General features: G+C 29.3%; 1 protein-coding gene across 1 annotated transcript in view; it reads right to left on the reverse strand.

Annotated features, from left to right (window-relative positions):
- LOC129962354 (titin-like) overlaps positions 1 to 26,965 on the reverse strand; it is a 308,547-nt gene that overhangs the window by 246,495 nt on the left and 35,087 nt on the right. The window contains 15 exon segments of the mRNA XM_056076101.1: positions 484 to 675; positions 1,459 to 1,581; positions 1,715 to 1,864; positions 3,389 to 3,565; positions 3,668 to 3,856; positions 4,808 to 4,933; positions 6,320 to 6,496; positions 7,436 to 7,597; positions 11,923 to 12,114; positions 12,741 to 12,863; positions 13,519 to 13,632; positions 14,522 to 14,686; positions 20,363 to 20,554; positions 25,605 to 25,724; positions 25,883 to 26,142. Coding sequence (XP_055932076.1) covers positions 484 to 675; positions 1,459 to 1,581; positions 1,715 to 1,864; positions 3,389 to 3,565; positions 3,668 to 3,856; positions 4,808 to 4,933; positions 6,320 to 6,496; positions 7,436 to 7,597; positions 11,923 to 12,114; positions 12,741 to 12,863; positions 13,519 to 13,632; positions 14,522 to 14,686; positions 20,363 to 20,554; positions 25,605 to 25,724; positions 25,883 to 26,142 — 2,462 coding nt within the window.

Genomic DNA, 26,965 nt, shown 5'->3' on the forward strand with positions numbered 1-26,965 from the left:
AACTCAGATCACAAAATGAGATTTAAAAAAATTAGATTAAACAATCATAACCGCGTGATTTAATTGACCCTATGAGTATTTATGACGCTAAAAATTATCAGAAAATGCTTTTTTTTTTTACCTGAATTATATTAAAACTAATGTTGAAAACTGCAATTAGCCCTTTTAGCAGACAAACAGAAAAAGAAATATTAGGTTTATAAATGTGGCAATCAAATTGATCTAAAGTAGTTACGCGCCTAAATAAAGCTCCAGATAGCGAAAATATAGGAAACTCCATCAGTTCTTCCTCTTTGTCGTTTTAATTTGTTGAAACTATTTAATTTTATATTAGTGCTCATGATATTCATCGCCACATAACGTATAATTCATTACATTTTTTATTGCTTTTTATTTAAAACATATCAGCTAATTGCATATAAACTGAGTTATTTTCGAAAGGGCTTAAAGACAAGAGGAAGTAAATTGAACTTTAGCAAATACCTCTTCGATTGTTTTATAGTATTCTATGGCAACATCGATCAGCCTTCGATTCCTGTTCACTTCTGTCCTGAAGGTGGACCACTTCTTCTGCATGGTCTCTATTTCGGTGGGAATCTGCTTCGAGTCCACTCTCTGGTCACGCATCAGTCTCTCTGCGGTGCTCACGAACTCGTAGATTCGGATCTGCAGAATCTGAACGGGAAAAAGTGAAAAATTAGGAAACTATTTATTCAAAAATGAAATATGAAAATTGATCGAAAATCGCTCACTTAGATATCAAGAAAGAAATGCTCACTTTAGATATCAAAAAAGAAATGCAATCAATTTTTTTAGACAGAATAAAATAGGAAATTTTTATTATTAATGTTTAAATTTCAAATTATATTGAAAGTTAAACATTATATATTATATTAAACATTATATATTTAAACATCATATAACATTATATTATATTATTGGCAGTTTCAAAGCAATCACTAAATAATAATAATAATAATTTTTTTGTAAATAATAATTTTTTTCTTTTTTTTTTGAAATGAAGTTTTCAGAAAGTCGATTATATATATATATATATATATATATATATATATATATATAATCATTATTAGATTATCAATCAATATTATTAGGAATCATTATTAGACAAATGTCTGCATTTCCTTTCACAGAAAAAATCCCTTTCTTTGAATCCCTGCCTGAGGGTGACCCTTGAAAAAGTCTTCAGGCCGGATTCTTTTTTATATATATTTTTAGTTTTTTTGATTTTCCTATTAACTTGATTTTAATACTTTGTGGTTTTGGTCTTTTTAGAGAATTCTCAATTAATAATGAATAATATTCAAAATTAATGAAGTTATGATTTCCTTTTTGTAGAATCTTCTTCCCTAATAATTTATTGCAACAGGGAAAAAAATTGAATAATTTTCATAGGTAATTTCCTTTCAATAATAATTACTCCCCTGGCAACACCCTTACCTCGATTGTTTTTTCGAACTGCAAGAAAGCTTGTGAAGTGTGCATAGCTGATGGTAAGGAGTCTCCATAACTCTGCCGAATGGAAGCAAGTTGTGAATTCAGGTCTTCAATTTGTTTGTTGATCTACAAAAACAAATGTTTACCCATTAAAATACAGCAGTAGCTTCTCTGAAATAAAAGCCATTTATCACAACTGAGCAGATTTAGAAATTATCATCAGACAGGTGAAACTAAATGAAAGAGCATCATTCTTTACCAAGTGCATGTCTCTGAAGAAGATGCAAAGCTGGTTGTGTTGCTCCAGCTTGTACTTGAATTCATCCCACGCTTTCTCGAAAGAGGATTTCCTCGTCTTGTGAAGGGATGATACTTTTTCCCGATCCTTGATGGCTGCTTCTGGGGGTTCCTGAAATATATTTCGTAAATAAGTTTATACTCTTAAAATAAAATTTCGAGTATTCGAAGCTCCGTGATATCTTTGTTATGTACATTTAGATATTTTTGTTGTCTGAAGAAAATTAAAAAGAAATGTAATTAAAAAAATCAAATAAAAATACAGATTACTTTATTATTTTCGAGACCAAATAGTTAGGATTAAACAGAATAATTAACATGTTTTCCCTTAAAACTGTTATTAGAAAATTTTATTTTCAAAGTCAGATAAGATTGCATCTATGTTTCGTTTTCTAAAACGCAGCTCTTTGAAATCTATATCCTAATTTGCTGATCCGAAAAAGAAACCATAGAGAACGTTCTCTCCACTATTTCCACGAATGCTTTAACAATATATGTTTTGAGTTCAGATTTGATATATAATAATTTGAACAAAATATGCATTTTGAACCTCTTCATACGGGCAGATTGTATCTAAAATTTGGTATTAACCTAAAATTTTAGATACAAGACTACATATCACATTTAATTTATCTAGTTTTTCTAATTATCATGTCAGCACACATACAGGCAAGAATTTGATACAAAACTGCAATTTTTAGTAATCAAACTATATGCCAGTAATTTCCTCTATCTATCCTATTGCGTTTCTCAGTGACGAGTTCACATCTTCGGGCGCATGTGACTCGGAGAGATTTAAAAAAAAATTAAATTCTTCAGAATTCAACATCAATATATACAGTAGACTCCCGATTATCCGCGGGCGGGTTATCCGCGCCTGCCGCACTAAGTATTTTTTATTTATTTATTTTTTGCTTCCAAGTAAAGAGAAAATGCTTCCAAAGCATGAAGCAAACTCAAATGACTGATTTCTTCAAAAAGATGTAGTTTTACAGTTATGCTTTTGTAATTACATAATACATTACAGTATTAAAACAGTACATATGTATTAATTATTCTGTGTATCCTTGACGCCTCTCGTAAGTACTAAGCACTTTTCTGTTTTCATTAACAAAATGCATTTTAGGTTAGTTTTGAGTGATATACTAAAATATTAAGCGTTAGTTAAACATTTCCTGCTGTTTATTTTACGTTTTATTGTACATAAAACGATTTTTCAAAGTTGGAATGACTATTTTCTCTTTCGCTATACCCGTTTTTAGCTTTTTTCGGATTATCCGCGATTTTTGTTATCCGCGGTGGCCGCGCCACCCAATTCCGCGGATAATCGGGAGTGTACTGTATATTCAAACCACATTTTTCTTTGCATATGAAAAAGTAAAAATAGTTCAATCTAATTCCTGCATAATTTTATATTTGCCCTCACTGATTTATTTCAAAGAATTTTTTGCTTTGTTTTATCGTTATTGTGCTCATTTTTTACCAATTCTTCTGCATTTTCATATCCATTAATTGTTTAACAGAAATTTTAAAAGATACTTCTTTCGCTGGAACAGAGTCATTAAATTACAAATTAAAAATAGCATATTTCTATCTAAGAATACAGTTCATAAAAACCAAAGAAATCACAACATACAGCTTCATTTATTTTCTGGATGAGTTGCTGCGCTTCTGTGTTGCTGAATTTGAAAAGTTCCATGACGGTAGGCTTGGAAGTTTCGTGATCGTGAATTAATGCTTCCATTTTTGCCACGTCGTTTGGCAATGATGTCATTCGGAATTGAGATTCTTGCATGTCCACCAATTTTTCAAGCTAAAAAAAAAAAAAAAAAAAAAAAAAAAGGAAGATATAGCAACAACCTCAAGTTAACGATCTAACGTAAATTGATAATACCTATAATTAATATGATGATACCTCATCATAGTTCTTGAAAAAGGTGATCATCATCGGAATCAGTATTTGATAATCAGTAAGTCGTTTCTGAATTGTCTGGTTCATATCTCGAAGATTTCGAAGAACTTGTGTATCTTCAGCACGTGTGTTATCTTTCGGCGGAGCTACCTCTGACTTTTTCAGAATGTTTGAAATTTCATCTTGAATGGACTGCAAAAGAATGCTATGATGCAAATTAAATTCATTCAAACAACAACTGAATAATAAGTTGAATCTTATTCGTTACACAACTCTTTAGAATCAAACGCATTCAAGTTCTGTAGATTTCAACTTCATTTCGTATGTCATTAAATTTGTATATAAGAAAGAGGATTAAATAATTACATAGTATACAAGTTCGGAGTATAGTTACAATTTTTTTCACATAAATTTTATTATTATTTTATAAATATTTAAATTCAAGATCTTCAAAAATTTAAATATTAATAGAAATTCTTTTTAGCAAGTCTTAATAAAAATATCTAGAAAATAAACAAGTTCCTGTCAAAGAATTAAAACGTTGTTTTTTTTTAAATAAAAGAAAATGTTTTATTGTAAGCGCACTGTGGAGGCTTAAATTCCCTGATTATACTATTATTTACAAAAAAATTATTGTGGTGATCATAAATATTATTTTTAACACAAATTATTTTCTAATTAAACTTAAAATAATGAACAATGGTTTATTTTCTAATCAAAAAACTGCATGGCTGGTATACAAATTCAAGCTCAGAAAACCTTTTATCAATTTAAAAAATTATAAAAGCTTCTTTTTTCAGGAATAAGGAATGCGTTTTCAGGAATTTTAATTTACATTTTTTGTTTAAAAAATGAATAAAATTATTCTGGTAATTTTTATCAGCAATTTGTACACTTCTTAAATATATAAGGAATATAAAATTGCTTTATCATCAAACATTACTAATTAATGATAAATATGTTGGAAAACTTCCATGGAATCTATAAAAAAATGAGCCAGGACAAAAATCAAAATCAGTACCATTAGTTTAATGAAAGACAGTATTATCAAAATAATGAGCTAAAAGCTATACTGGATGCATATTGTTATTAAAACTTCTTTTTATAATCTTCTTATTTTTATGTATAGAGAAACCAAATTACTTTAATTTGAGGTAAGATATCAGACATCCTTTTCTCTAGATAAGATATAATTGATTCTATTCTATTTAATTCTTGAGGGATGACAGGGTACAATTTATTTTCTATGCCATGAGCACTTTTCAGAACCTAGAATTAAAAGAATGAAAATCGGCATTAACAATATAGTTATATCGAAATCAGAAAAGAATATAAAACTTCACAAATAATTAGATTTTTCAAATCACTTTTAATTTCATAGAGTTGTTATTTCCCATTAATAAATCAATCTGAAATATTTATTGGATAATAATATTTTTTATTTTTTATTCACAGTAAATGGTAAAAAATAACATTTTCAGATCCTTGCCTAGACTAAATAAATAATAAAATTCCTGATCATACAACTAAATAATACTTAAAAATATTGTTATTGTTACAGAGTTGTTAATAATGAGTTTTATCCTTTGATAAGAAATAGAAAATATTCCAGATATTAGGGTAACTATTTTGGATTAGAGATTGATGCATTCTTCAAAAGGTAAAAGACAAAAAAAAAAAAAAAAAAAAAGTCAAGAATTGATTAACTTGCATCGGACAAGATTTGAATTCCTTTTCTCCTTTTATATACAGGATATCTTCTCTAACCGAGAACCACAGTTAATTTTTAAAACGCTAGAGGTAGGCATGAACTTTCAGTTGAAGAACACTCTAAGTGACACAAAATGTTAGATTATATGCTATTTGAGTGAATAAAGTGACTTCTGAAAAAACTGTAAACCCTAAGTCTTCATGCAGTCTTCTATCTCAGTCTTATGAGTCATATTTAATAAAATATTTTCGGTGCATTAATATTTTATTCAAAAAGAAGATATTATTTTGCAATCAAAACTCATCGAGTTAGGCAGCTTTGAATTTCATTATTTGAGAATAATCAAGGGCCATCTTGCATTCATTGGTAGATCTTCCTTGAGGTGGCCATTTAATTTGTCTAAAATTGTCGATAGCAATATTCTTATCTTCATAATTCAGACAATTTCAGCAGCAGAAAAGCGGGATTCTTTGTTTAAAATACTAAATGTGGCAAAAATAATTTTCTAATAAGATTAATAGAACTGAGGAATTGGATAAGAAATTAAACCGTAATTCTATCATCAAAAAACGTATAGAATCAAGCAGCATAAAACATAATTCTTTATATCATTTAGAACAATTAAAAAAAATTGAATGTACATGCCTATTTTACGATATCGAAATTAGCGATTGTGCCATTGTAGTGGATACTATTTAATTTACTTATATATTGAGAAAAAACAAATGATATCTATATTTTAAAGAATACTGTAAAAGTTTTCGGCCTCAATTACTCAAATACTCAAATAAAGGAAAAATGTATATAAATTTGCCAAAATAAAGTTAGAAAAAAGTGATACAATAAAATCATGCGCAGGATAACAAAACTAAACTGGTGGCCAAAAGTGACATCAATAAAAACCTTTACAAAAATATCAGAAACTGGTAGAAAGTTTCGCTTACCCTATTGGCATCTTTCATGAGATGCTCCCATTGCAGGAGGGTTTCTTTTGTAGCAGTGATCTCATTTTGGAAATTCAGCCATTGTGTGGTCAAGGAAACGTTTCGGAGCTCAAGTCGGCTCAAGATGTCTTCCACAGTCATGCAAGATTGGGTCATATTCAGATGCATATCATCCACCTACAAACGAGAATTCAAAAATAAAACATTTTGATTTTTAATTTAATCACTTATAAAAAAGCAATGATATTAATATGCAAAAGAATTTCAAATGCCAGAAATTTTTATGAAATTCAGGAGATTTTTTTTATATAATCTATTTGTATTTTTTAGTATAAAAAGAGAAAATCTTCCTCAAATTTCGAACACTTTAAAACCATTTCTTAAATGCAGAAATTAATTATTTTCTATTAAAGAATAGGAATAGTGATTCCAATTACTGGTACATGCACATTTTAGTCCAAAAGATAAAACTGAACAGAGGAATACAAGCAAAAATCGCTAATATTCTTTTTGCAATGAAAAATAAAATGTGAAGTTTTAGTTAAAGTTTTGAAATTTTGAAAAGATTAGTTGAAAGTTTTGAAGGCACTCCCCTCCGTTCTGATAAGGCATAAGTACACATCCGCTTGGAGAGAGGTTCCAACAATAACTAATTGCAGCAAACAGGAAATCTCTCCTTGTATGACGGAACAATGAACTTGAGGATGAGAAAAAGACTTTTCCCAAGCAAAATTACTTTGTTGAACTTTGACTAAAGTTCTAGTTTTAAAAAACTAGAAAACTAAAAGTTCTAGTTTAAAAAACTAGAAAAAACACCAAACTAACCTCTAGTTTAAAAAAACTTGAGGTTAGTTTTGACTAAACCTCTCGTTTTTAGATCTGGATGTGATGAGACATATTACTTTGCTGGTCTTAGTTCAAAAACTATATATACAAAAGAAAGGCATTCATCTCACAATCTTCAATCCATTTTCATAATTATTTTCTTCCTGCGTAAGGCTGATTAATTTACATTGAAATATTCCCTAGTCCCAAATAAAATGCACAGAAATTAAAAAGGTATCCTTCCTCAGACACGAAAAATGAAAACTTCTAAAAATAATTATTCACGCTCACTTTCCGAGCATCCTCCAAGAAATTTTTCCCGTTGTTATTGACTTGCAGAATCTCTTGACGAAGCGCCAGCTGTTTTTCTTCAGTTTGGCGAATTTTTCCCGGGTCTGGCGACTCCACGGTTTGCTTCACGAGTGCTTCCAGCTCATCCATTTCTTTCGATACCTGAAGTATATAAGAATTGAGATTCTTTCAAAATAACTGCATCAAATCAACCAAAGGCAAATATTAAAGAACAATTCTCGTAAAAATTAAATTCTGTAGAGTACTTTTCGATGAGATAAAAGTAGACGGCAGCTTTCATATGTTAATAAATGCATCAAATGAAAGTCTAGTTAAAAGTGAAGTGCGTTAAATAGAATTTTACATTATGGTCAATGCATGGATCAATAATTTTTCTATACTGTGGAATAATTTTGCGATGCATTTTATAATTATTTTCTTCTAAATTTATTATAGACTAGAATATCAATCTGAACAAGCTACATTAGAAAAATCTAATATATAAAATTCTCGTGTCACAGTTTTCGTTGCCATACTCCTCCGAAACGGCTTGACCGATTTTGATGAAATTTTTTGTGCTTATCCGGTATCTATGAGAATCGGCCAACATCTATTTTTCATCCCCCTAAATGTTAGGGGTAGTCAATTATTAATTAAAAACTAACTTTCCCGCCAAAAAAATCTTCCATTTTCCCCACCGCCAACTTTTCCGCCAAAAAAATCTTCAATTTTCCCCAACGCCAAATGATTTAGGCTTTAGTTCTTTTTTTCTCCCAACAGTAATGAGGCTAGGGTTAAGATTTTTCGGCGGATTATTTCAAACGATTCTGTTTATTTTCTTAATGTTTTATGCATTTAAAATTAAACATTGTTAATTAATCCATGTTTCAGATTCATTCTGAAGTACTTTTGAATTAAAATAGCACAGAATAAAGGAAATTAAAAATGTCTAATCTTCATAGCGTTACCCCAACTGGCGTAGAAAAATTCACGCATTTGCGTTACGTAAAAGGCGAAGAAAATTCACGCATGTGTTCTGATCGTTGGCATGGCAACCATTATCAACGGACGATTTAAATTACTTTTAGGTTAGTTGTATGCTTTTGTAAGTAAATTGTATTTATGTTATATATTTTTTGTATATGCTTATAGTTTTAAGTACATCGTTTTTTAAGTAGTTTTTTTAACCTGTTTACAATGATTTAAATTATTTTTAGGTTAGTTGCATGCTTTTGTAATTAAATTGTATTTATGTTAGTTATATATATATATTTTTATATATGCTTATAGTTTTAAGTACGTCGTTTTTTAAGTAGTTTTTTTTAACCTGTTTTCAATGATTTAAATTATTTTTAGGTTAGTTACATGCTTTTGTAATTAAATTGTATTTATGTTAGTTATATATATTTTTTATATATGCTTATAGTTTTAAGTACATCGTTTTTTAAGTAGTTTTTTTAAACCTGTTTTCGACAGATTATTTTAAACGATTCATTTTATTTTCTGAGTGTTTGATGCATTTAAAATGAAACATTGTTAATGAATCGATCCATTCATGATGAATCTGAGAAAATTTTGTTGACAAATGCTTGAGATATTACATAAATTAAGAAAGATATTCTTTAGTGCCCATAAAGTTTAAACGCTCAGTAACTCTATTATCAGTAATCATATTATTAAAAAAATGCTTTGTTTCAGTAAAAAATATTGTTATATTAATTGCAGATTAATCCTTTACACTTTAATTTAAAGCATAAATTCTACGAGGGTTAACAGAAAATTAGAGAGATACATATCACGTTATGACTGAAGGCCTTTATAATATTATGAGTGAATTATATGACTATCAAAATTTGAAGTTTTAAAATATTTTGCTGAAGAATAAAATATTTTGCTGAAGAAGTTGGAATTGCATAAAATATTTAATTATTAAAATTTAACGAACACTAAGATTGGCGAACCGGCTGGTCGCCAAAGGCGGCTAGTATATATATAAAATATCTAACAAATATGTCAGATTCTTGACTGATATGAAATTTACATTATTTTATCAGTACAAATTAAAAATAAAAAGGAGATAAAAATAAAAAGCTAAATAAATTACTTTTTGCATTATTTCTATTATTATTTATTATTTTAATACATAACCCTTGCTATTTTTTGGAACCATAGTGACCTGGAGGTACCATTTCGGGTTTAAAATTATAAAGTAGCTAGTTCAAAATCTGATTAAGTAGAAATGAATCGGATCGTAATTTCATTTTTATCAAATACGAAAAAAATAATAATTTGAGGCTATTTATTGCGCCATTTTGAAAGGCAGTTGTTGTATGGTAAAAATGTAATATAGTCGATGATGAAAATTTTATAAAGTTGAAGAATGAAATCTAACATCTATTAAAATGTTGGTATAATACATGTTAAATCAGTCTTACTGTATCATTCGGCAGGTGCTTTTAACATCGAATAGCATTTGGTTGCGTCATGTGCCCGCGAGATTTTCCCCAAAAGTTGTCAAATCTTCAAAATATCACATTAATCGAACACAGCAAATAATTTTTTGAGAAATCTTAAAACGGCTACTTTATTTTTCTGATTGCAAATTCAGTAAACACACTGCAGAACTTTTTAATGGAATTGTTTCTAATTTCCGACCCGTACAGAGCAATCATTGAAATTTAAGAATTAATGATCAAAGAAAAACAAAAGAATACACACTGTTTGAGCCAAATAATTTAATTTATTAAACATATGCCATTTCTCAGCCATAAAAAAATGTCCTCCGTTGCTAAATGCATTGCATTCCTTTTTATTTTCGAAATTTCGAAACTTTCGAATTTTTCGAATTTTCGAAAATGTCTTTTTTGAAATTTTAACCCTTTATATATCTAAATCACATAAAAAAGGAATGCAATGTATTACAACTCATATTCACTGCTTAGGGCGCTTTGTTGAATTTATTTATGTAGTTGATGCAGAGTAGTGAATACATACACGAAAACAGTTTTGTGAAATGAGGTAAAACAACAGAACATTTGAAAATTCTCTTATGCTAAGTGGGATATCGTTTGCTACCATAAAAGCTGCAATTACCTAATTGTTCCGTACTTAGTATTCAATAGAAATAAAGCGCAAAGAATGTCATAAAATAGACCAAATATCAGAATCAATTTTTCTAGTAAGCAGGAAATATTTATAAAAAAAGTACTTAGGTTGATGCCAGGATTACTTTATCTTTTCTGCAAATATTAGAAATGCATCTCTTATTATATATATATATATATATAAATTACGTGTCACGTTGTTTGTCCGCGATGGACTCCTAAACTACTTAACCGATTTTAATCAAATTTCCACACAGTGTGCAGTTTGATCTAACTTAAAAGATAGGATATACCTTTTTTTGAATTTTTAATTATTAATAAAAAACTAACTTTCCCGACAAAGAAATCTTTTCATTTTCCCCACCGCCAAATGAGTACGGCTTCAGTTTTTTCCCCAACAGTCATGAGGCTAGGCTTAAGATTTTTCGGCTGATTATTTGAAACGATTCTATTTATTTTCTTAATGTTTGATGCATTTAAAATTAAACATTGTTAATGAATCGATCTTTCAGATTCATTCTTAAGTACTTTTGAATTAAAATAAAACAGAATAAAGGAAATTAAAAATTTCTAATCTGCATAGCGTTACCCCAACTGGCGTAGGAAAACTCACACATTTTCGTTACCGTAACTGGCGTTGAAAATTCACGCATGCACATTGTGTTCTGATTGTTGACATGACAACCATTATCAACGGATGATTTAAATTATTTTTAGGTTAGTTGCATGTTTTTGTAATTAAATTGTATTTATGTTAGTTATATATTTTTTGTATATGCTTATAGTTTTAAGTACATCGTTTTTTTAGTTTTTGTTAACCTGTTTTCAACCGATTATTTTATACGGTTCGTTTTATTTTCTTAGTGTTTGATGCATTTAAAATTAAACATTGTTAATTAATCGTTCTGGTCATAATGAATCTGAGAATATTTTGTTGACAAATTCTTGAAATATTACATAAATTAGGAAAGATATTCTTTAGTGCCCATAAAGTTTAAACGCTCAGTGACTGTTTTCAGTAATCATATTACAAAAAAATACTTTGTTTCAGTAAAAAATATTATTATATTAATTGCAGATTAATCCTTGCCACTTTAATTTATAGTATAAAATCTACGGGAACTAACAGAAAATTAGAGAGATACATATTACGTTATGACTGAAGGCGTTTATAATATTATGAGAGTGACTATATGACTATCAAAATTTGAAGTTTTAAAATATTTTGATGAAGAAGCTATTAAAGTAGGAATTGCATAAAATATTTAATTATTAAAATTTTAACGAACATTAAGATTGGCGAACCGGCTGGTGGCCAAAGGCGGCTAGTATATATATATAAGAGAGATTCAATAAATATATAAATATTTATTGAATACTTACTTTCGTGGACAATTTAAGGAAAGCTAGATATCGCTGGGCGATGAATATTCTTTTATCAAGAATAGTTCGAAGCTCAGAGAAGTGTTGCTTCAGATTCTCTGATTTGCTGTGAACAACTTCCGCCTCTTCACCGCCGGCGCGAACAAGATTAGGGACAGTCCTCAGTAAGGCTTCCATTTCCATGCCTTTCATCTGAGAATGGAAAATGACACTTTTTTTGTAAGAAAATATTTTTACTATTTCAACTATAGAATTCTTTTAAATTATATCCGGATTTCCCGAATTCCACATTTTGTAAATACTTAACGACATTATAAGAGAGGATAATTTAAGGATTAGACTATTATCGCAATTCTGTAAAGGAAAATTAGTTATGTATAAATATTTGAAATTAATATATTGAAATTTCTCGCTTATAGTTTATTTTAAAACTACATTTAATAACTTTAGCAAGTTTAAACAACTCTTCTATTCACAGCGCCAAAAGAGTCAAATGATATAACGTTATAGTTAAATGGGGAAATGGGTTGTATTTTATCCAAGTACACGTTGTTTTATGTAGTACTGTGACTCAAATCCTTTTTCTTTCTGCAAGATGCGCAATGGATTCTAATATTAAACTGGTACAAAGCATTTGATTCGTATGAATTAACTTCATTATGCATAAAATAAAGGAATGCATCTTGAATAGTGCAGCAACAAGAAATATAGTTGAGAGTTATTGAACAAATTGCTATTTTCTCATGAGGATATTATTAATAAATTACTGATGCTATTTACAGCAGTCATAAAGGAAACGCAAGCCATAATAAACTTACCCTTAAGTCATTTTGCAATGACTCGTGTTGATCCAAGAAGGCTTTCGCAGCAGTTTGCGTTGTTCCCATATCTCTCGTCCTCTGTACAAAAAACTGGGCGTTGTTGGTAAGCCATTTCATAAGCTACGTAACAAAACGAAATTCATTACGATACAAAATTAATATTACTTATAAATTGACTCTTTTTCTAGCATTCCATTTAATTTATTGAAAAATTTAGGCTCAACAAAACAGAGAATGACGGCATTGGCAGAAGACATAAGAAATACTATATATGTCTATATGTTATTAACTCATCATCAATATGTAAATTTATTTTAGACGAATGAATATTAAATTCCAAATTGTTATACGCAAATAAATACAATAAGGCAATACATGCCATGATTTTTTATTTCTAATTTATAAATATTATTATTTATGAAAAAAATTATTTATGATCATCGCTATTTGTTTGTAGAATCGATTCCTTGATTTTAAGACTTCGGTTAGGAAATGCATACATCCGTTTGAAAGCTTTATATTGTTCTTTGATTATATGTTTTGTAATGCTTATATAATAACTCTGTATTACCATTTATGGAACTGAATTAAAAGTTCGAAACAAACAGAGTTAATGCAGGTAAAATTTCAATTACGGAACTCATAGGTAACACATTTGTATTTCTGAAAATATATCAGATATCTAAAATTTTAGAACATAAAAATCAGCAAAATATTTGGAAAATTTCTTACATAAAAAAATTTCTTCAATTTTTTTTTTTTTTTTTTATATTACCTCATCATATTGCTCACAGAATTTTCTAAATGCCACGCTTTTTTCAGAAGCAGCTGATTCTTTAGCTTTGCAGACATCCGCAAGTTTTCTCTTTTTTCTTTCCAGTTCATCCACCTACAAGAATATCAAATATTATTAGAATAATATATATATATTCTTTATTTTGAAACTATATAAATTTCATACTATTTGGCCACTAAAGTAGATTGATTTTTTTTTTACCTGTTACTGTACTTGTAAAGAAAGCGTGAAAAAGAAGGGAAAAATAATATTATCAATATTTTTGTTTTACAAGAAAAAATATTATGTTTTATTTATAAAAATAACACAAAAAATTAAATTTATTACCCAATTATTTGAATTTTTGCATTCTATAAACTCAATTATCGTCAATTAATTAAAATGCTGAAAATCAGCACTAAAGAATCCGGGAAATTTTTAAATACTGTGTTAACAACAGTGACGTTGCACCTCTGTATTTTCCGTTGTCAGTAATATCGTTATCAGATCCTCGACGTCCCTTATGATACATTCCATGGGTGAGCTAATGAAAGCTCAGATTAAAATGAATTTTTAAAAATTTCATTTGAGATTTACGTAGTTAAGTTATTATATATTTAATGTTATTAAATTATTGAGGCCTTTTTAATGAACTAAGGGCCCCTTTAATTTAATGAGGCCTTAATTCATTACATTTTTAATGAAACTTTTGTGTGTGTGTGTGTAAATCTGTAAATTTTGTGTTCAACATAGTTTTCTCTATGATGAATGGAAAAATTCTCTTTGGTATTTAAAACTTTAAAATTTTAAATCTAGTATGTTTTGAATAGAACAATAAATATAATCACTTTATATTTAAATACACTGATAATAATTCGTAGCGAAATTATAATAAAATCATTTTCTACCTTACAAAGATTAGACATGAAATTTTTGACTGAAATGAATTTAAAAGTCTTAGCTAGAATTTTATTTCTCAAAGTCTATGTGAAAAGAGTTTTACTTTTCGCGCCACTCCTTGTGCTCCAGGCTCGGTCATTCCAGTCGCACTCAGAATCTGCCGACCGCTCTGGATGGCAGAATTAACAACGTCTTCCACGGTGGACCACAGTGAAGTGGAATCGCTGGTCGACAGCTGGATTTCCAACTGATCGAGCTTTGTTTCAGCCTGGAGAAAATAAAATGAGGCAACATTATGATCAAGACTGTTTTTTTGCAGAAATGACACGAGGGGATTACTTAAAATGGGTATGCCACATAGGAAATTCCAAAGAATCCATTTGAAAGTACCAGGTATTGATACAGTAAGCAATAGGCTCTTGCTCCCGCACTATAATGCAATATTGACTCTTGTACCCGCACTATAACTGCATCTGCATTTCATATTCTAATAGAAAATTTATTGCTCCTATCACAATGCTTGCTTTTCTTTCAAAAGCTTCCATAAACTATCCGCAGTAACTAGTAATATATATCATGCAATCACCTTTTTCCTTTTTTATTGAATTTTAAGCTCTAATTTAAATAGTAATTTTTTTACCATTTTTAAACATCATTACAGAATCTTTTTGACATTTTTTTCAATTTGTTTATTTTGAATTTTTTTAAAATTCAAACAAACAATAATGTGACATTTAGTCAGACGCAGTACAGCTATCAAACGGTTTTTGTATCAATACTCCAAAAAAACCAAATTAGTAGAAAAAAGAAGTAGGACTTCTTTAAATGTATTCAAAAATGTACATTTTATAACTCTTTTTGATTCAGCGCATCCAAACAATAAAATAGGCCTAATATAAAAGTCCAATATAGAACGGTGGGACGCATTTTTTTGCAGCTCCTTTGGGAAGTGATAGTACCCAAAGGTGCAGTAAATAAATAAATTTTAAAAAAATGAAACACTATATCTATTCGACCTGTATCAGTGGGGTGAAAGGGTGGTTTCATAGTTCAAACACCTAACATCGGGACTGCTTATTTACTTAGTTCTGCATAATAAAATGTATTATATACAGTTACAATATAATTATTTGAAAAAATTATATAAATAGTTGTCCAGTTATAAAATTGAAGATTCCAAAACATGACAACATTAAAATATACGAAAATGATTGTTCTTCCGAAATAGCGAGTCAAAAATTACAATATAGAAATCAAATGATAAAAACAATTCAAAGACATTAAAACTTTCAAAAGCAAGCCCCCTTTACCAAATTAAGGCACTGCAGATTACCCTACTGATTTTAAAGACTTCCATTATTTGGTAAATAGGCACACTCGATTATCCGAATCGCACTTTTTTATTGTCATTCGCTAACTTAACAGGAGAGGGAGACATCTTTACAGCATACGGATTCGAAAGCATATTGATCACGTTGCCTGGTTTTTAACAGAAAAACATGGTACATCTAGTATTTTAAACTATTAAGTATACTGAAAGCGAAATGTAGTTGTTCAGGAAATAAAATAAGGAATTTATTAATGATAAGGGAATATATAAAAATTCAGAAGTAATAATTTGTATATACAGAGTGCATCTGAACTCCACGTGCAAATTGTAAGGGATATAGAAAACATCAATATGAATTAGAATCGCATTGGAAAACAGTTCCAAATGAACAGTCGAGTTACAGGTGGCGCTGCAAGCGAGGTCTCGAGGTCATCAGGGTCTCTCATTACAGAATGCGAGTGAGGTGATATAAATCTTTCATTTACGCCGAGTTAGCTAATTCATTTTTTATTTTTTATTTTTTTGGAAATATTCGCCTATCCAAGAAGCGAAGTAATCAGTCGTGCATGAATCCCGCATTTTGAACACTTCCTCTGATATTTCTAACTAATGCATTATTTTGTGCGTGCGTAATAAACAGCTTGATATTGTTTTCTTTATTGTGTCCCTGCTTTTGTCTTTATGTCACTCGGTATTCGGGACATGTTTCCCTATGTGATTTTAGTTTTTATTGATGTTCTCTATCTCCCCTGCAAGTTAGTACATGAAGTTCAGAAATACCCTGCATTATTGAAATGTTTTTAAAAATATATATTGACTTTTCTCTTTGAGTGCACATTTGCCTACTCAGTACGCCACTATACTGGAGAAGTTAGAACTTGTAATAACGTTAACCGTTTATTAAAAGGTATTGCATTAATTTTTAAGATAACTACAATTCAACTGAAAAATCTGTGTTACAACTAAAAAAAAATCTTCCTCCTTGAATTATAAAAGGCTGCAGAAATTCAAACATCACAAAATACTTTTCAATTTAAAAAAAAAAAGAATTTATATGAAAGCATGAACTCTAGGAAAGAATATTGAAAAATTATATAATTCTTTAAATGGGATCTCTCGCATCTTTTTTTCTGTTCTTAAGAACTTAGTTTTATTAAATGAAAAAAATTTCATTTCAAACAAAATTAACTGTCATAATGCAGATGTAATTTAATGCATCCATGAAATAAAAATATTTTACTAAATATTTAAGCTTGTATTTAATTTATTTAATGCTATAAAAGTAAATTCATAATTCTAAAAAAATGTTTGCAATTTACTTCGATTTTCGGCTTAACAAATTATTTTCAGTTAGAAAACATACATATCTTACGCGTCTAAGAAGGCAAAAGTCAGGCAAATATACTAAAAGTGATAATAAGCGTTTAAGGTATGCGTTCGAGATTAATTTTTTGAAAAATGAAGTAAAATAGTTATTTACTTGAATTTTTGTATAAAAAAGATTAAAAAAAGCGAGAATATACCAAAATAAATGAGAAAAGTTTCTAAAAAATTAAAAAAGAAGGCTTTTTTTTTTTCCTAAGAAGAGGTATAAAGCAAAAATCTTTTTATCTATATTTCAATTCACTCTTTAAAAAAATTAAAATTTAACTAATGAATAACAAGAAATTTTCAATTTTTTTCGCATTGTGAAGCATAAAAGTAACTATTTTCCGTAAGAAAATTCTACCAAAGATAAGAACTTGAGAAAATAGCTTTTAAAGATGTAAAATAATAGTAAAATGTATATAAATGCATACTTAAAATCACTGTAACTTCCCAGAAAAGGAATTTAGAAACAAAATTCAAATGGTTTTATAAAGAACACTGTTAGAACATTAAGAAAACTAAATTTTAAAAATTTCTATTTTTGCAAAAATAATAATAATAATAATAATAATAATAAAAATTTTAATGTAATCTTTTATCTGAAAAATACTGAAAGGTATATGGTTAAAGAATGCATCAGTGATTTGTGGCATCATATAAACAAGTCTGATGCTAATGGCACATAATGATAATTTTCTCAGAAATTTAATGAATTATTTAAACTGTCAATAAAATTGAAACAAAACCGCTAAATCGATTGAATAGCCATATATGCAGTCAAAAAGCAGAATTCTTTGTGAAATTTAAAGACAAATAAAATCATAACCAATTGCCACAAAGTCAAATAGCCGCAAATATTGGCATGCTCAACAAATACACGGGATTACAAAACAAAACCACACATTGGGTATTTAAGCAAAAGACCACAGCGTATGGATGCTGAACACACAGGATTCATAGATGAATTAAAAAATATTAAATTAGAATGCTAGAGATAAGTTTTATGGTTCATTCAAACTACTCTGACATTTTATCTAAAGTTAGCTTAAAATTGTTTACTTATTTAAAAAAATATATAGATATTCTATTCGGTTATTTTTAATTAACGTGAATGCAAATTAAAGCTAATAATTTAAAGTATATAATTATTAAAAATTATATATTAGCATATAAGAATAACTATATAATTTAAAAAATAAACTAGAAGCTTTTTTAAATTATATAGTAGCATATAAAAATACTGATAAAAAATAACTTCAGGCGCAATTTTTCGACTTTTTCCTTTTTTAGATGTAATTGAAAACGATGCAACAAAAGCAATTGTGTTTCCATTTTAAATTATCTAGAGAGGACAAAAGAGTATATCTCATATTAAGAGATTTTAGACATCATTATGATCTACAACAGCATATACATGCATAGATGTAACCGCATTTCCTTATTAGAAAAAATCGTAGTAGTGTATTAATGAGGAAACCATTGAGATAATGTCAACATCGTGAAGTAATACTTCCTTAAACGTAAAGCGAGGTAAAATATATTCTTTTAACAAAACTTCGAAATAAGAAAGGGTTTCATTCTTTTCACATGGCTCAGAATTGCAAAGAGAAACTGGATAGCCGAAAGGAGGAAGGACAATCAAAGTTTTGTTTATTTATTTTTAGTTGTAGGACATTACCAGTTAAGTGCTAAAATCCATACTTAAAATATTAAAAAATGGAGGAATACAAAATTTATTTCTTCTCTTAATACTGTGTCTGTCTACCTGTCTATTGGTACACTAGAGAAAAGCCATTTGGTCTAATGTTACTAAATTTGACACAGATATTATTTGAAAAGGCGAATGTACACATCCTAACGAATTTTTTTTTCAAAATTTTAATACAACTTTTAGTTCAGTAACAATTAAAAACTGGGCTTTGTTTGATGATAACTTTCAAAATTATTATTGCCCGAGTCTTCTTTATACCTTAAAACGAAAAAAAAAAAAAAAAAAAAAAAAAAAAAAAAAGAAGAAGAAGAAATCTTCTCAATATTATAAATTTAGTTGATTTTTATTTCTCCCAACTTAATTTTAAGATTTTTTTTTAAATAATGTGCAACAATAATTTTCATTGTTGTACTGAAATTCAAATCGTTTTCATTATTATTATAAATATTTAATTGTGTACTTCTCTTTCATAGTTTATAGCTAAGGAATGAAGATACAGCTTATTTTTCATATTTTTAATAAAATTATAATAGTAATTCTTTTTTATTTCATGAATTTCCATGCTGGTTTTGTAAATGAAGCCTTCTAAGATATTAAATATTTTTAGAAATATTTCATTCAAGCTAAATAATTATGTTTGCCGTTTCATATTCCTATTTTCTTCATCAACACGTTTCCTTTTTATGATATTATGGATGTCAAGTACGTTATATCATTTTATTTTTGGAATTAACTGCGCATTTTGCATGAGGAATAAGGAAACGAAGTTGGTGCTGACAATGTGCAGATAAAAATCAGACAATGCGGATTGTTACAAATGACCTGGCTTCATTAGGGATATTAATGAACACAATAAACCGAATAAAAGGAAAGCTGCAACAGTAACACATCAATATTCTATCGCAAATTTGAATCACAGAAATATTTGGTTAAGGTGTAATGAATAGCAAATTATGTATAATAATTACAATTTTAATTAAAAGCAGTCGCTATAACTGGACAACAAGCTGGCAATTAGAATAACATAGATAGAAAATCTATAAGATCTTATAGCATTAAAATTTTCGAAATAAATCTGCACTGGATAAACTGAGTATTATATTATTATTATTTGTTAATACCAACAAACTTGTGAAAATGACCAAAAGGGATTAGTTTTAAAACTAAGAAATTTTTGGCACTGCGTCCTTCTTTCCCATTTTTCAATATCAGGATTCAAATATAATTATGAACATTATCTTAGTTAAGGCATTTCGCAAATATTTATTAAAAAATACTGTATAAAATATTTTTATATTAAAAAAAATCATTTACTTTTGGTATTATTCTTTTTTTCTTTTTCATGTAAATGTAAGACTTTAGGAACAGTACAAAATTATTTCAGGCAAGGAATAAGTTGCACTTTAAAAGCATTATCTTCGATTACGGATATTTTTATAATAATTTGATAGAGACTATTTCCATTCTAGTCACGAGTGACGCAGAGAGATAATTTAGATAGATATAACGATAAATCGATGTCAAATGCAACATACCGTTTGAGCTCTGGTAAAGAAGTGGATTGCATCCGTCAACAGTTGTCTTCTTTGCTCGAGCGCCGACAGAAGATCGGCGCATTCGGACAACAAAATATAGGATCGGTTTCGCAATTCTTCTCCTGCATAGTTTCCTTTTTGCAGCAAATCTTCTGCGGATTTAACGATCCTCAAGCAAATTTCTTGCTTTTCCTATAAAACAAGAAATATATACTTATATTTTATTTAATAGCAAGTATATTATTTGTAGCACAAAGTTATTTGTAAACCGTTAAACACAATAAAACATTTTTTCTACATAAATATGCAGTCTTTTCAATAAATAAATAAATCATACCTCTAGAGTCAATGCTGGATTTGTATATAAACTACAAAAATTATAGTATAAGGAACCTTTAAAAATCCTCCCAGTGAGCGTCATATAGTATATTAAAGGTGCTACTAAAATGGATTTATAACGATCCCCTTTATCTCAAATAGCTTAGAGTCTCATGAAATCTAAATTTGACTACAATGACCTTTATGAGCTTCTTGTTCATTCTGATTTTCTGCTCTGTAGCTGAGGTATCCACCAGAATATCAATAACCATGAGATCATCGAAGTAAGGTTACAACAGAAAGCAGGATATTTTTTGCGACATTTTTACCTCTCTTGTCGATGGAGAGTGATGGATAACATTTCAACATCCATTTTTTGATAAAGTTTTGGGGAAAGACTCTCAAGAAATGAACGACATTTTGAGGGTTGCATACGGTAATAACGCCCCGAAGCCATTTCTTTTCAGAAACAGCTCTCTCAAATGGTTTAAACATTTTAATGCGTAACATGAACACTAGAGGGCAACATGAATGTTGACCTTGTGTGATGATGAACTTTTGAATCTATGCGGTTTTCTTGCTTTAAGATCGCCACTTCACTCTTTGGAAATTTATTAATGGAGTATTGAGGGGTGGAGGGTTATCCGAACACACGATTCTAGCAAAACATTTGGAGTAAAGAAAAAATGTTGCAAAAATTGTCTAAAGTGTCAGTCATTCAATAAAAACTGTCGCACAAATATTTGATCGTGTTTTATTCACTCATTTCACTCTTCTTCTTATTCACTAACTTAGCAACCTGTGATATCTTTCTGGTCATGAAAAGCAAAATAGTCATCCGGGGGTATCATTGGATGTATTCACAGTAAAATGCAAAACGATGAGGCGGCTAAAGAACTGACTTTTGAGGATTTCTGGGAAACTTTGATCCATGATAATGAAAATGGGACAAGCATAGTACAATAAGAAATAATTAGAATTTAAAAAAAAAAGAATCATCAACTCCACATTTTTTTATTAAGTTTTTATGATTTCATTAAGTTTACGTAGTTTCTATATAACGAAATTTTAGCCTGTTCATTCAAGAAAAACTCAAAAATTTCATTAAATTGTATAGAGAAAAGTATGTTTTCATTTAATACATATTTATATTCTAAAAAATGCAGCAGCATAAAATCACTTCTGTATGTAAAAAGTAAATGAGTTAAAATCTTCGAGGCATTTAGGAAGGATCTGAGAGTGCTCAAAAATAAGAATTCCAAAGAAGAGAATCACGAGGAAAATAAAATTTAATACAGGAACGGCTTGGTTATTTTTCTACTAAACAAATGGTAATTATAATAATTGATTGAAAAGAACGTCACTAAATAATAAAAATATTTAATTAAGAAATCGAAGATTTGGTAGAATTAAATGAAAATGAATCGATACTGTAATTCACAAACTTACCCAACTAACATAAAATATATATATATATAATTTAACCGATTCTACTTCTATAATATATTAAATTCGATGCATCTTTTAAAAAATGTCAAGATCATTCCGATCGTTGAATTCACGACTGACTCCCATGCTTCAAATGAGATACAAAAAATGTATATATTTAGAAATTTCAAAAAGAAGGACAGTTTCGGAGAGCAAATTATTGAACAATGGGTTGTTATATTCAACAATATATCCTATTTAGTTGTGAAATTAAAAAGATGCACGAGTAAAATATTTTACTCATTTTCTTTTAAACATATCTGTTTAGACAAACAATTCAAATGCAATTATTCATTTCAGGTCTGGCAGTGTGCATAGATTTCGAATTTATATTTTATAGATAAACAATTCATATGAAAATTCCCACGTTTTGAAAGACTTTATGTGAAATAGCACAGCTACTGATAGGATTTTTTAATCTCATATACGCAGTATAGAGAAAGTCTTGTATAATCGTTAAAAGATTCGGAGTCAAAACTTTGACGAATCTCCATGTTTCAGGTCTCTTTGAGTTCCAAAGGCATATTTTTGCAACACGTCTGTCTGTCAGTAAACATAACTCGAAAACGTTTTGAACTAGGTGGATGAAATTTAGACCGAATTCGTAAATTTCTACACGAATTCTATTGAGAAGAAGTTTCCGATTATTCTAGCACGAGATAACTTGATAACTACAAAATATGGAAAGCTAGATAGATAACCCGTTTGTAATGAATTGACTCGCTGAAACAAAATTGGATTTTCTAAGATTTTTTTTAAATACATATATTGATATATTTCAATTTTAATTTTTTACATTAAAGTTTAATTTTGAATTTCAGAATAAACAATCCAATGGATAAATAAAATTGAAATGGTGAAAAATACTATTCTAAGGAATATTACACAGAATATGAGAATTTTATGCTTTTTTATACAGACAAACATCTTATACATCTCACAAATAAAGGCCCACCTAAAAAAATGAACAGTTGTATTCATTTCTATATAAATGACAGAACCTAAATTTCAAGGGCTAGAATGATTTTCTAACAGGTTTTCTTCCCCAAACTATTTCGAAATCTCCTTCTCTAGTAGGTCACGAGAATCAAGATCGTCTGATCTGAAGGTTAATATGCACCTCCTACTTGAAGCTGTTTTGAGTCACAAGACTGGTGAACTGAATCATTAGTCACGCTTATTATTGGAAACCATTAAAGAGACCATTTATCTTAAAGATTTTGTTAACACGGCACGTTTTCCATCCATTCGGTTCTTTGATATAAACAAAACACAATTAATCTGCTGTGTTTAGGAGTAAAGGTTTGCATATGCATTCAAGGAAGGAATATAATTTAAATTTTTTTAAAAAGATAGATATCTTTTTTTTACGCCGACTCAGGAATATTTAATGTCCACGTAACTGAAAGTTTAACAGGAAATAACAGTTATTAAAATATCCAATGGCAATAGCGATATTGCACTCGGGGATCGGGGATTCAGATATTGGACTTTTCGTTTCTGGTGCAGTATTTCGTCACAGATAATTCTGGATAAAGTGAAGATAAAAATGACACAGTAAAATACCCTTTTAAGTAAAGAAAAAAAAATCAGGGAATATTTTACTCATACTAACGCGTGATCAAAGTGGAACTCACGTGAAAAGTAACCCTGCTCGAAAAATGTTTACATTTTGAAATAGTTTAATCAAAATCATTTGAAATTTACAAATTATTTGCAATAAAAAAAGTAAAATTTATTCAAAAAATGCTTTTGATTTTTTTTTACATCTTAGCCAATATTTTTGAATACGGATTTTTTTTTTTTCCAATTCTTGTTTTATTAATTTCCAGAATTTTATATACAGTTTCTAAATGGTCCTTACCCCCTCTGTCCCAGGTTTTGACTATTTTACAGATGCAAAATGTAATTAATATTAATACCAGATGTACACAATTATTAAGAGTATTATACAAAAGTATAAATAATGAATTTTAGTTTTTAAGTTCTCATATTTTCAAAGATTTATCAACTGCGGTCATTCAAAATCATTGCTTTGCATGTTTTTGAGATCCTTATTTCACATCGAATTCTCTCTCTCCATCTGCCATCTAACGCAACTCTATTAAAATAACTAGTTTCGCAAGTGTCATTTGCAAGTAGCATTTCTGTTTGATTTTCATTAGAAGTGTTTATAATTCAAAACTCTTGAAAAGAAGTTTCAATTAAAAAATAATATTGAAAGAGTAATCAAACTTTTGAGGTTTTTCTATCTATCAGTTATCATTGTCGAACAACACAAATTTTGTACAATCGGCATATAATTTATTAAATTTTGGTTGTTACAGTTCTCATATTTCCACAGCTGCTTTAAGTCATTCCATTATTCGGACTTTTTTTTTCTATATCTTCTTAGTTCTATAATTATATTTTTACTTTCGCGTATATGAAGATTAAAAGGAAAAATGATTGAAATGGTCAAAAATGAATCGTCAAACTCAAAATTCTGACGTATCTACAAGTTTTAAATCTCTTCGAATCTAAAAAGAATTTTATTTCACAGAATTCATAATCACATTTTTAGAATTTTGTCTGTCTATCTGTGAACACAATAACTCAAACGCGCTTTGAGCTAGACGGATGAAATTTGGTATAGCATACTCTAAATTTGGAGATGTTCATCACGCTTTGAATGAAATCCATTCCGAAGAAATATATCCTTCTGAGTGTCCGAATATGTTAACGCGACAACTAAATGACAACGAGAGCTAAGTAGATAAAATTTGGTACACAGAGTTAACATCTAAAGTGTAAATACCTATCGAATTCGGAACGAAATTTGGATTGGCCATAAATCGGTCTGTACTTTCACAACCAGGTATCTCAAAAACGCAATTATCTAAATATATGAAATTCGGCAAGTGATTTTGTGACTGTCATTGTAGCTCTATGACAAATTGTTTCAATTTGTCTGGAAAATGATTTCAAGACTAATAGGCTCTTTCGTAGCTTTGTTCACTATTGTCATGCGGTTAACAATACACAAGCGTCGCGGAGACAATTTTCACTATCTTTAAACTAAATTTAATTTATAAAGATCTGATAATTTTTTTCTTAAATGAATCCACAAATTTCACACATTTCCAATTTTATTTGTTTCATAATTATTTATTCTCTTTAAATCAATAAAGTCAACATAGTTATATTTTATTTTGAGCATAGGAAGCATGGGTTTGAGCATGATTCCGCATTGCATTTTTCTCTCAAAAGTTGCATCGAATTTCAGATACATTTATTTCCCTTTGAAGGAATAAATAAGAAGAAAAGAATGTTAATCAGCAATAATTATTTAAGTGCTGAAAGGTAAAGTAAAGGCCTACTTACACTTAGAATGAAATACTTAATATTTTCCGAAGGATAAAAGAGATCAAATTTTTCGTTGTGAAACTTTTCTTACCTTACATTCGTTTTCAACCTTTTGGTGTTCGTGGGAAAGGATCTCTGAACATGCTAAGGAATCGCCGAGATTGTGTTCATTGACGAATTCGGTACCTCTTGTGTGAAGCCAATTCTCAACCTGCAAATAAAGAAAAAAAAATGTCTTGGGAAAACAAAAGAAATGAGACTTTTTAAAATCAGATGTACCCTTTTCCCTCGATGTGAAACAAAGTTAAAGGAAAAATAAAACTTTCCACATTTAAATAATCATAAATATAAAAATGGATATTTTTTAACCTCTCTCATTTGCAGTTCTAACCGACACCTCTGCAGACATTGCTCCAGCAGCAACTTCCTCTGGTTCCACAGACTCTCGAGCTGCCTCCATCTGTCCTGCAGGGATTCCATGTGGATTTCGACGGCGGAGGCCGTCTGCCGGGCAGCGTGTTGCATGTGCTGAGGCCTGGAATCTCCCATGCTGTGAGTAGCCACTTCGCATAACCGCTCCAGCAATAACTGACCCTCTGTTAAAAGGCGCATAGAGGAAGACAGGACATCTGGAAAACGAAAGATTTGATTCGTTATGCTTGTTCCCTATTTTTAAAACTAAACTTCCGATTATTGCTTTTATGGTTATACTGAAGAAAAGAATAAAGTTCTTCCATCTGTCACCCCGTTCCTAATTTGCTTAACAATCTTCGATGAGTAGCTATCTTACCAGCCATCCCCACAAAAAACTTTTTGATAGAAAATCAATTTGAGATCTATGGCTTTTAAAAGCATTAGATCGGAACTGCTAGTAGATTCGCAAAGGTCTTCTGATAAGATTCGTTAGAAGTAAATTTATCCACTATACTACTATGAATTACTCATGCCTGAGGTTACGGGCAGTAAGAGCTTTACGATTCTGTTGAATTTTCTTTCTTTCAGATGAATACGATACATAGCCAGATCTCACATGTCATCACCATGCTCCAATGTCTGTGAGGCATATAGTAATTCAAAGTAAATGCATTACATAAAAAAATAGCGAACTCATTATACATTTTCCCTAAATTTATGAACATATAGAACAAATATATAAAACTATAAACAGATTTTTTATATATATAAATGGAGTCCATGATGCGGATTTAATCAAAATGTATACATTTTTTAAATAACCCATGCTCACATGAGGCCTTTGTTACGCAAAATATTTACAATATAAATGCTATCCCACCATCAATTTGCTATATAAAGAGGTTTCAGAAATAAAAGTGTGGCTACATAGTTTTTCATCGAATAAATTCTCAGACGAATTGTGGAAATAAATACAAGCATCTTAATAGCGAATGTGAATTTAACTTCAGATAAGAAAGGTTACATATTCAGAATTAC

Source organism: Argiope bruennichi, chromosome 2 (genome assembly GCF_947563725.1).
Source record: "Argiope bruennichi chromosome 2, qqArgBrue1.1, whole genome shotgun sequence".
Lineage (NCBI taxonomy): Eukaryota > Metazoa > Arthropoda > Arachnida > Araneae > Araneidae > Argiope > Argiope bruennichi.